At 42.7% G+C, this 12320-nt stretch overlaps 1 protein-coding gene across 6 annotated transcripts in view; it reads left to right on the forward strand.

Annotated features, from left to right (window-relative positions):
• myo9aa (myosin IXAa) overlaps positions 1–12320 on the forward strand; it is a 366573-nt gene that overhangs the window by 322488 nt on the left and 31765 nt on the right. For all 6 annotated transcript variants that reach the window (XM_063071043.1, XM_063071045.1, XM_063071047.1 and 3 more), the window contains 3 exons: positions 3835–3882; positions 10669–10780; positions 11178–11239. In XM_063071043.1, the coding sequence (XP_062927113.1) occupies positions 3835–3882; positions 10669–10780; positions 11178–11239 (222 nt within the window). The remainder of the gene's footprint in view (positions 1–3834; positions 3883–10668; positions 10781–11177; positions 11240–12320) is intronic.

Consider the following 12320-nt stretch of genomic DNA (forward strand, 5'->3'; position numbering starts at 1 on the left):
CTCCTCTACTGTAAAGATGAAGCCACACTCAGGTTGGAGGAACAACACCTTATATTCCGTATGGGTAGCCTCCAACCTGATGGCATGAACATTGACTTCTCTAACTTCCGCTAGGCCCCACCTCCCCCTCGTACCCCATCTGTTACTCTTTTTTATGCACACATTCTTTCTCTCACTCTCCTTTTTCTCCCTCTGTCCCTCTGAATATACCTCTTGCCCATCCTCTGGGTCACCCCCCCCCCCCCGTCTTTCTTCCCGGACCTCCTGTCCCATGATCCTCTCGTATCCCCTTCTGCCTATCACCTGTCCAGCTCTCGGCTCTATCCCTCCCCCTCCTGTCTTCTCCTATCATTTTGCATCTCCCCCTCCCCCTCCAGCTTTCAAATCCCTTACTCACTCTTCCTTCAGTTAGTCCTGACGAAGGGTCTCGGCCTGAAACGTCGACTGCACCTCTTCCTATAGATGCTGCCTGGCCTGCTGCGTTCACCAGCAACTTTGATGTATGTTTCTTCACATTTCTGTTCTGAATGGGCGCCCTTCAATCCTTAAGTCATGCCCTCTCGTACTAGACTCCCCCATCATGGGAAACAACTTTGCCACATCCACTCTGTCCACACCTTTCAACATTCGAAATGTTTCTATGAGGTCTCCCCTCATTCTTCTGAACTCTAAGAAATACAGTCCAAGAGCAGACAAACGTTCCTCATATGTTAACCCTCTCATTCCCGGAATCATTCTAGTGAATCTTCTCTGTACCCTCTACAACGTCAGCACATCCTTTCTTAAATAAGGACACCAAAACTGCCCACAGTACTCCAAGTGAGGTCTCACCAGCGCCTTATAGAGCCTCAACATCACATCCCTGCTCCTATACTCTATTCCTCTAGAAATGAATGCCAAGGCAGATAAATCCCCAGGGCCAGATGGTCTGCATCCCAGAGTGCTTAAGGAAGTAGCCCAAGAAATAGTGGATGCATTAGTGATAATTTTTCAAAACTCTTTAGATTCTGGACTAGTTCCTGAGGATTGGAGGGTGGCTAATGTAACCCCGCTTTTTGAAAAAGGAGGGAGAGAAAAACCGGGGAATTAGAGACTAGTTAGCCTAACATCGGTGGTGGGGAAAATGCTGGAGTCAGTTATCAAAGATGTGATAACAGCACATTTGGAAAGCGGTGAAATCATCGGACAAAGTCAGCATGGATTTGTGAAAGGAAAATCATGTCTGACGAATCTCATAGAATTTTTTGAGGATGTAACTAGTAGAGTGGATAGGGGAGAACCAGTGGATGTGGTATATTTGGATTTTCAAAAGACTTTTGACAAGGTCCCACACAGGAGATTAGTGTGCAAACTTAAAGCACACGGTATTGGGGGTAAGGTATTGATGTGGATAGAGAATTGGTTGGCAGACAGGAAGCGAAGAGTGGGAATAAACGGGACCTTTTCAGAATGGCAGGCAGTGACTAGTGGGGCACCGCAAGGCTCAGTGCTGGGACCCCAGTTGTTTACAATGTATATTAATGACTTGGATGAGGGAATTAAATGCAGCATCTCCAAGTTTGCGGATGACACAAAGCTGGGCAGCGGTGTTAGCTGTGAGGAGGATGCTAAGAGGATGCAGGGTGACTTGGATAGGTTAGGTGAGTGGGCAAATTCATGGCAGATGCAATTTAATGTGGATAAATGTGAAGTTATCCACTTTGGTGGCAAAAACAGGAAAACAGATTATTATCTGAATGGTGGCTGATTAGGAAGAGGGGAGGTGCAACGAGACCTGGGTGTCATTGTACACCAGTCATTGAAAGTGGGCATGCAGGTCCAGCAGGCGGTGAAAAAGGCGAATGGTATGCTGGCATTTATAACAAGAGGATTCGAGTACAGGAGCAGGGAGGTACTACTGCAGTTGTACAAGGCCTTGGTGAGACCACACCTGGAGTATTCTGTGCAGTTTTGGTCCCCTAATCTGAGGAAAGACATCCTTGCCATAGAGGGAGTACAAAGAAGGTTCACCAGATTGATTCCTGGGATGGGAGGACTTTCATATGATGAAAGACTGGATGAACTAGGCTTATACTCGCTGGAATTTAGAAGATTGAAGGGGGATCTGATTGAATCGTATAAAATCCTAAAGGGATTGGACAGGCTAGATGGAGGAAGATTGTTCCCGATGTTGGGGAAGTCCAGAACGAGGAGTCACAGTTTGAGGATAAAGAGGAAGCTTTTTAGGACCGAGATTAGGAAAACCTTCTTCACACAGAGAATGGTGAATCTGTGGAATTGTCTGCCACTGGAAACAGTTGAGGCCAGTGCATTGGCTATATTTAAGAGGGAGTTAGATATGGCCCTTGTGGCTAAAGGGATCAGGGGGTATGGAGGGAAGGCTGGTACAGGGTTCTGAGTTGGATGATCAGCCATGATCATACTGAATGGCGGTGCAGGCTCGAAGGGCCGAATGGCCTACTCCTGCACCTATGTTCTATGTTTCTAACATTGCATTTGCCTTCTTCACTACTGACTCAACCTGGAGGTTAACTTTAAGGGTATCCTGTACGAGGACTCCCAAGTCCCGTTGCATCTCAGAACTTCGAATTCTTTCCCCATTTGAATAATAGTCTGCCCGTTTATTTTTTCTGCCAAAGCGCATAACCATACATTTTCCAACATTGTACTTCATTTACTCTTATTGTTTGAGCTGGCAGATCAAGTTCAAGATGAGCTTAATTGTCGTTCAACCATACACAGGAATACAGTAAGATGAAACATCATTCTTCTGGGGCCACGATGCAATGCACAGTACAACAGTCACACACAGCACATATAATTATGATAGCAGAAGAACATACAGTTACAAAAATATATATAAAAAGAAAATAATCTGTCCCTGAGTGATGGTGCATGGATGTTGTCCCGGAGCTGGAACAGCCTGCAGCAGTTCCTCATATTGTGCAGTGAAACTGCAGACAAATGCTTGTCTTCCACTGAGCAAGCACTGGAGAGCAGCCCCGACAGAGGGACCAGCCACCAACCCAGCATGGAATCCAGCAGCACACAGCCAGCTCTGGCGTCTCCTTCCTCAGCAGCCGTAACAGCTGACTCCAAGGCATGGGGGTCTCGTCTGGGCAACAAATGAGACAGCAGAGCACCCCCGCCGTTGGTCTTGCTGATGAACTAGTGAATTGAACACGCATTATTCTACACTACCAATCTTGCAATCACAAGGAAAACATCAAAGCCAATGATTTGCATTTCTTGGATCGTGCACTGCTTGGGTGGCTGAAGCAGGGTACAACATGGTGCACAATAAGTCTCGCTCCATCACTATCTTGCAACTCGCTAGTGGGCTAGGCCTGCCGTACTTGATGTTTTTAATATCCAGCATTGTCTTGCAATCATAAAAAAATCATAAAGGACAAACAATTGCACTTTTATTTGGACCCAGAGAGGCCACTATGCCCAAGCACACCACCATCTTACTGTTGACTATCTGCTCTGATAGCAAATTTTTTGATTTGAAAAAATTAACTCTCACCTGTATAACATTACTGGAAGCTACTGAATATCTTCAGTGATGTTGATCTTCAAGACCCACCCTCTTAAAGAGGAAAGTATTGTTGATCCTCAAAATGCAACCATTCAGAGAGGAGAGTATATTGTGTGTTTGAAAAGAGATACAGTTTTAGCTATCTGTTCATTCTAACAGTGCAGTATATTTTCAGTTGGATGTAGACCTTTGATTTTTTTCCTTTTTGGATATATGTTGCTGAGAATTGAGAATTTGGTTGTGTGCCTGCTCATACATATCTACTCATTTCAAAATTCAAATTTATTCTTCAGGTACAAAAAAATGAAAGAAAGAAGAGACGGAAGAAAGAAACTGATATCGTAAGTAATCTAATTCTCCTAATTATCTGTCCTGTGCTTGGTTCTGAGAAACAAATCTTGTATTCTATAACATTACACTGCAACTAATTCCACTGCAACAATTGCAGGTTGTCCCATGTCCCCTTTGTACCCACCCTCTGAATTTGAGTAGTGCTGACACTTTGTATTTACTGTATGTGCTGATGTATTGTGTGGGTCATGTTTCCTTGGAGCTACTTTCCCATTTTAGTTCTTTATTTTTTCAGGTTGCAATGGCCCTAATTGTGGAGGCATGTTACTCATCCCTGTTCTCAAACTGATCATTAGTGTCTAACACGAAAGGTAGTGCAGATGCTGGAAACTCAGAGTAACACACACAAAATATCGGAGGAGCTCAACAAGTCAGGCAGCATCTGTGGAGAGGAATAAATGGTCCGTAATGTTTTCTGTTTAATCTGTACTGATGCTGCCTGATCTGCTGGGTTCCTCCAGCATTTTGTGTGTATTTGTGTTGACATCGGGCAATATTGGTCAAATGCTTCAATTTTATTTCTTTCAAAGATGTTCTCATAGCTGTACTAATATGTTTATTACATAAATCTTTTAAAGTGGCAATTTGAGCCACAAAACACAAATTCTTTGTTTGTACTTGTTAAGTGCATGTGAAAGATACTAATTGCACACAGGAAAGAGAGAAAATACCAAGGCTAACAGTTGTTTTTCTTGTCTCATTGCCCTATTTTCTTCATGGCTTGCAGTTTGTCACCTCCATTTCCCCATCTGTGAACCTCATTTTGTTGCTGTCATGGGAAATGTTGCCTTATTCTGCTGAGTAGAAAGTTCAGCAGTTTGTCAGCTATGAGGAAAAGCTGAGCTCATTCTGCTTGTAAAATAGTCAGTGGTAGTTAGCATACAAACTTAACCTTGACACAGTTTACAAAGCTGTTACATGGAACAATTTATGTCATTTCACAGGAGCTTAATGTCTTGATTTAACAATTGAATGGACATTAGTACTGCTTTATTGATTGCAGCTGTTCAGTGTTAAATCCTCTTCCCTTGTTTCCTATGAGGCCCTCTGTTGGTGGGGGTCAACCATGTATATTGTGTCCTCGCTGTCATACACAAGTCAGGGCAGTACGATATGGAGAGCAAGCAGCTGCTCATGCAGCAGGCTCTTCCTGTCCACGCAGATGATGAATCCAAAAGAACAGCAGGCACATCAATAGTCTTAGGAGTTGCCAGGCAGCTTTGAACTCAACATAACACTGCCTTAGGGACTCCAGCCCTGGATTTGTCCTTGGTGTTTACTCCCGAAGCCTTCCTCCTGTGGATACAGCGGAGGTTTGAGATCAGAGTTTTTCTTCTAGATGAGCTTTCAACCATGGCTGATGAGCCCCATCTGCCCAAAGCGACTGGTTTTTTAAGGTGCCAGTAACCCGCCTTAGCTCCTTCTCATGTCAGTGGAAATATTTCTGCCGGGCTCAGTAGCCAAGCCACATCTGAAGGCCCAGAGCTAGACTTGGTTGTCAGAGGCTATTTGTGATGCACACCATTAGGAGTATTAATAGATGGTGGGTGGGAGCTTATCCCACTACCTCTCCTGGCTTGAAACCTTGAGGAACCTTTTCATAGTATTTAATTTTGAAATGGTTTGTTTCTGAGGAAGACTTAGATTAGTAGCCTTATCCTGGGCCCTTATTATTTGAACAAAATGCACTTTGCCCCAAAGTATTCTTTAATCTGACTTTGCACCTTCCCCTGATATGGATGTGTTTAACACAGCTACTCTGTTAAGAACAATAGAGGGGAAAATGTTTTGAGCGGTGGATAGGGTCCAATCAGGTTGACAGTTTTGCCCAAATTAATGTTAGCCTTGTGTGTTTTGATGCTGGAGGCAAGTGGAGAGTATTTTATCATACATTTGTGCCTTTATGTGGTAGGAAGACTTATGGTATCAGGAGGATACATGGTGTAACACAACAGACTGTGACCTGCTCTTACAGCCACTATATTAATGTGACTGGCCCAATTTTTTTGCTGTCAGAGGTAGCCCTCAAAATGTTTCTGATGGGTTACTTAACACTGCTAATGTTATTAAACATTAAAGTTATGTAGTCGCCACACACTCAAAATGCTGGGCAGCGTCTATGGAAATGAATAAACAGTCGACATTTTGGGCCGAGACCCTTCATCAGGACTGGAAAGGAAGGGGGAAGATGCCAGAATAAAAAGGTGGGGGGAGGGAAAGGAGGACAAGCTGGAAGGTGAAAGGTGAAGCCAGATGGGTGGGGGGGGCGGGGATGAAGTAAGAGGCTGGGAGGTGATAGGTGGAAAAGGTAAAGGACTAGAGAAGAAGGAATCTAAATGGAGAAGGGAGTAGACCATGGGAAGAAGTGCAGGGAGATGGGCACCAAGGGGAGATGATAGGCGGGTGATGAAAAGGGGTAAGATACTATGGGAGAAATCTTTCCCCTTTCTTTCCAGTCCTGATGAAGGGTTTCGGCCCAAAACTTTGACTGTTTATTCATTTCCATGGATGCTGTCTGACCTACTGCGTTCCTCCAGTTTCTTGTGTGTATTGCTCTGGAATTCCAGAATCTCTTGAGGTGTGTAATTGGCCAATTCCTTGTTGGAGGTGACCATTGCCAGGCATAGACATGCCCATTAGTTATTTGCCACCTAGCAGCCCACAGCTAAAAGTTATCAAGTTATAGTTCTGTGTACACTTGGGCTGCTTTCATTTCTGTTTTTTGTGAATACAGTTGAACACTGTGTAATTATGCATCTTCTTATGACATTATTTAAGTATGTCTTTGAAGCAAAATGTTTGGGCCTTGATTACCATAGGACAATTAGGCCATTTCGCCCATCGAGTCTGCTCCATCATTTCATAAGTTCATAAGACCATAAGACATGGGGCAGAATTAGGCCATTCAGCCCATCGAGTCCACTCTGCCATTCCATCATGGCTGATCACAGATCCCACTCAACCCCATACACCTACCTTCTTACCATATTCTTTGATGCCCTGACCGATCAGAAAACTATTAACTTCTGCCTTAACGATACTGACGAACTTGGCCTCTACCACAGTCTGTGGCAGAGCATTCCACAGATTCACTACTCTCTGGCTAAAAAAATTCCTCCTTACCTCTATTCTATAAGGTCACCCCTCAATTTTGAGGCTGTACCCCCTAGTTCTGAATACCCCCACCATAGGAAACATCCTCTCCACATCCACCCTATCTAGTTCTTTCAGCATATGGTAGGTTTCAATGAGATCTGCCTGCATTATTCTAAATTCTGGTGAGTACAGGCCCAAAGCTGCCAAATGTTTTTCATATGTTAACCCCTTCATTCCCAAAATCATCCTTGTGAACCTCTAGACTCTCTCCAGTGACAACATATACTTTCTAAGATAGGGACCCAAAACTGTTGACAATACTCTCTGTATAGCCTGACTAGCGTCTTATAAAGGCTCAGCATTATCTCCTTCCTTTATATTCTATTCCCCTTGAAATAAATGCCAACATTGCATTTGCCTTCTTTACCACAGATTCAACCTGTAAGTTAACCTGGGAGTCTTCCTCAAGAACTCCTGTCCTTCTTCACCTCTGTTGTTTGAGCCTTCTCCCTATTTAGATAATAGTCTGCACTATTGTTCCTTTTACCAAAATGCATTATCATACATTTCCCAACACTGTACAGATGTCCCCTGCTTTTTGAACGTTCGCTTTACGAAACCTCACTGTTACGAAAGACCTACATTAGTTCCCTGTTTTCGCTAACAGAAGGTGTTTTCACTGTTACGAAAAAAGGCAGCATGCGGAAAAAGCAGCGCGCGATAAAAGGCAGCGCGCGCCCTGAGCAGCCACTCTCCCCCAGATTCAGAATGGCATTCTCGCCGACTTTGCCTTAACACATGCCTGTGAACAGCCGTTTGCAAGATGAGTTCTAAGGTATCGAAAAAGCCTGAAAGAGCTCGTAAGGGTGTTACACTTAGCGTAAAACTGGACATAATTAAGCGTTTCGATCATGGTGAACGAAGTAAGGACAAAGTGAGTTTGGCTTATGGAAGTTGACAAAGATGATGTTGAAGAGGTTTTGACATCCCATGACCAAGAACTGATAAATGAAGAGCTGATGCAATTGGAAGAAAAAAGGATAACAATCGAAACCGAATGAGTAATGATAAAGTATGACTTTAATTTTGAAAAGGTACGTCAGTTTAGTGCATATTTGCAAGATGGTTTGAGTCCTTACAAAGAACTGTATGATAGAAAAATGCGCGAGGCTCAGCAGTCAAGCAAACCTTCCACATCAGACGACAAACCTCGACCTTCGACATCGAGGCAGGCAGAGATAGAAGAACATGACCTGCCTGCCCTGATCAATGATGAGATGACACCCCAGTGTCCCATCACCCCAACCCCCAGGCTGCGGACAGATACCGATTCGCAGAGAATGCAGTGGTAGCCGGGAGGCACCCAGCTCGTCTTTAAGAAAAAAACCGAAATAAACAAGCTAACTAATTAGGTGCCACCCGGCACGTAATTGTCGGCCCAGATCAGGGGCAACTGCTGATTGCGTCGCCTCTGATCTGGGCTGACAATGACGTGCCGGGCGGCCCTTAATTAATTAGCTTGTTTATTTCGGCTTTTTCCTTAAAGATGTGCTGTGTGCCTCCCGGCTACCGCTGTACCCCTGCATGCTTTGCGGATTGGTATCGATTCGCTGCCCGGAGGGTGGGGGCCACTGCACAACCCAAACTCTGACGACTCAGCCTAACATACCATCATCAGTGTGCTCGGCGCTGTCCCAATTCCAGTAAGTGATACTACACTGTACATACATTATTTCAACTTTATATCGACTGTGTATTTTATATGTTATTTGGTATGATTTGGCAGCTTCATAGCTTAAATGTTACTGGAGAGCGCTTGCGCCGTGTTTTTGCCAACAGTGCTTGCGTGAGATTTTTTGCTATGGAGAACAGTTCAGGCAATGATTGTGGAAAAATATTTCTACTTTATATGGGCTGTGTATTTATCATATCATTCCTGCTTTTACTATATGTTACTGTTATTTTGGGTTTTATGTGTTATTTGGCATGATTTGGTAGGTTATTTTTGGGTCTGCAAACGCTCACAAACTTTTCCCATATAAATAATGGTAATTGCTTCTTTGCTTTACGACATTCCGGCTTGCGAACCGTTTCATAGGAACGCTCTACCTTCGGATGGCGGGGGAAACCTGTATTCAATTTGAAACCTTTTTGCCCATTCTTCCAATTTGTCTAAGTCCTGCTACAACTGCATTGCTTCCTCAGCACTACCTGCCCCTCCATCTATCTTTGTCTCATCCACAAACTTTACCACAAAGCCATCAATTCCATTATCCAAATCATTGACAAACAATGTGAAAAGTAGCGGTCCCAATACTGACCCCTGAGGAGCACCACTACTCACTGGCAGCCATACCTCTATTCTCACTTGCTGCCTCCTGCCTGTTCGCCATGCCTCTATCTATGCCAGAATCTTTCCTGTAACGCCATAGGATTTTATCTTGTTAAGCAGCCTCATGTGTGGCACCTTATCAAATGATCTCTGAAAATCCAAGTAAATGACATTCTCTGCCTCTCCTTTGTCAATTCTGCTTGTTATAAATCATGGCTGATTTAGTATCCCTCTCAACCCCCTTCTCGTGCCTTCTCCCCATAACATTTGACACCCTGGCTTAACAAGAACCTATCAACGCCTGCTTAAAATGAACTCAATGACTTGGCCTCTACAGCTATTTCTTGCATTACTGCCCTGAGAATCAATCCTCAACTGTCGCAACCAACCTTGATCCCCACTTACCAATTGACCAGTGTTCTTTCACACCATGCAGTCATTCTGTGTCAGTGTTTGGGGAGTAGAGGGAATCTGTGATATTATGTTCAGGCATACTGATGATATGAAGCCTAGTGACTGGTGGTTCTGAAGAGGATGCAGAGAAACTTATAAGCATATAAATGAAAAGTCAAAACCCGAAGATATTTGAAACCTGAAATGGCCAGAAGTTCTCTGCAGGTCAGAAGTAGCTCTAGAGAGTGAAACAGTTGAAATTTCCCATTGATGATTGGTTTGTGTGAATGGTCAAGAACATGGCAAGTGGAATATTATAAAAATTTATCCACCTTTTGTAAGGGGAAAAATAATAAATAGGCATTTTTTAAAGTGAAACTTTTGCAGTGGCCTGGGTGTCCCTGAACATGAATCACTGAAAGTTAATATGCATTTACAACAAGCTACCAGGAAGGCAACAATTATCTTGCCCTTTATTGTGAGAGGATTGGTATGCAAAATTAAAGATGTGCTGGTGAAATTATTTTGAATTGTGGCCTGACTGCACCCTGAATATTGTAGGCTCACACAATGTACTTGTAATTGAGGGAATGCAGCAAGAATTAAGCCGGTTGATACCGGAAATGGACTGGTTACACAGGAGGGATTAGGCATCTAAACTCTATAGTGTTAAAAGGTGATCTCATTGATACATACAAAATTCCTATTTGCCTTAATAATGTCAATGCAACTATGATGCATTTCCTGACCGGTTGGTTCTCCGATCACTATTACTGCACACTGCTCCATAGATGGCCAAGTTTTTACCTCTCAAGTAGGTTATTTCTGTAAAGTCCCGTGTAATGGCAGTGCCACAGCACAGAATTGCTTAGAAAGGATGTGCAATTTTTAAAAATCTGTTCTGCTGACTGTGAAATCAGAATAATTGAACCAACCAAACTGTGCTTAATTACAGGTGGAAGAATATAATGGTCACATTTTCAAATCAACACAGTACAGTATCCCTACCTATTGTGAATGTTGTTCTTCTCTCATCTGGATGATGGAAAGAGCTTGTGTCTGCAAGTGTAAGTTCCCAGAGGGTATTGCAGAAAAATTTAACACATCCAAGAGACTTTTTGTTACAGAAATTGCATTCTTGTTCATTGATTCCTCTTCTACCATTTCCACTTAATTGTTGTCTGCAATCCATTTAACTGCTTCGACAAAACTACTTGCAGTGTTCACTGAAGTGGCTTACTAACCCTGCCCGGTAGCTAATTTCAGAGGAAAATATTCCAGCTATTTTTCCCATCATACTGTAACTCTCTAATTACTAAATGTCCCTGATTTATCTGTATTGATGCTGGTGGGAAGTCTGGCAGCCTCTTAACACGTTTTGCTGTTTTGCAGTTATAGTTTAATCGATTTCGTGATTCTGTGTGTAGGATCATATGATTAAGTGAGCCTGCTTTTGTTTTCCAGTGTGTAGATATGCTTGCCATAAAAAGTGCTGCTTGAAAACCAACATCAAATGCTCCAAAAAGGTATGAAGTTTTATTTTATTTTTAGTTCGTTTGGCAATACTGCGCGGAACAGCACCTTTGGACCACGCTGCCCCAGCATCCCCGACAAGCCCAATTTAACCCTAACTGAATCATGGGACAATTTACAATGATCAGTAAACAGGTACATCTTTGGACTGTGGGAGGAAACTGGAGCACCTGGAGAAAACTCACACGTTCCACAGGAAGGACGTACAGATTACGGACAGATAATGCCAACACCCTGAGCTGTAATAGTGTCGCTTAACTGCCACACTACTGGCATAATTTTGATTTTTTTTAATGGTGTGCTATGTAAGTGTCAAGTTTGCATTGTTAAATAATAATCATTGTTTAGGGAAAGTCATAGAGGCATACAGTACAGGAGCAGACTCTTTGGCCCATCATGCACATGCTTGACTCTCAAATACCTGAATATACTAATGTCATTTACTTGTTCTTTATCAGTAGCCTTGTACACCTTGTCAATTCAAGTGCTTGTCTAGATACTTTTCAAATGTGAGAATACCTGCCTTCACCTCAAGTAGATTACAACTAGAATATAGATCATAGAACATTACAGTACTATACAGGCCCTTTGGCCCATCATATTGTGCTGGCATTTTAATCTACTGTAAGATCAATTTCATCCTTACCTCCCACATCACCATCATTTTTCCTTTCATCCATTTGCCTACCTGAGTTTCTTCAATGTCCCTAATGTATCTGACTCTACCACCACCCCAGTACAGAGAGGGGGAGAGAGAGAGAGACTTGATATCCCCCAAGTGAAAAAATATTTCCTCAGATCCCTTTAACGCTTTCAATTATATAAAAACCTGTAAGTAGTAAGTGTAGAGGGCATACATTTGTCACGATCTATGGTACTGGTTTAGTCAACACTCCTTTATGTTACAAAAAGAGAAAACAATTTAAATCTGCAAAAGTTTGTTCTTTTTAATTAGAAGAAGAATTAAAAGCCTTGATTGTAAGTGAAACTAATTTGAAAATTAAGAGTTCCTATAAATTACACTGTTAGCATGGCTGTTATAACAGCTCAATAATTCATTTTCATAAAAAGGGA

The sequence above is a fragment of the Mobula hypostoma genome, chromosome 18 (genome assembly GCF_963921235.1).
Source record: "Mobula hypostoma chromosome 18, sMobHyp1.1, whole genome shotgun sequence".
Lineage (NCBI taxonomy): Eukaryota > Metazoa > Chordata > Chondrichthyes > Myliobatiformes > Myliobatidae > Mobula > Mobula hypostoma.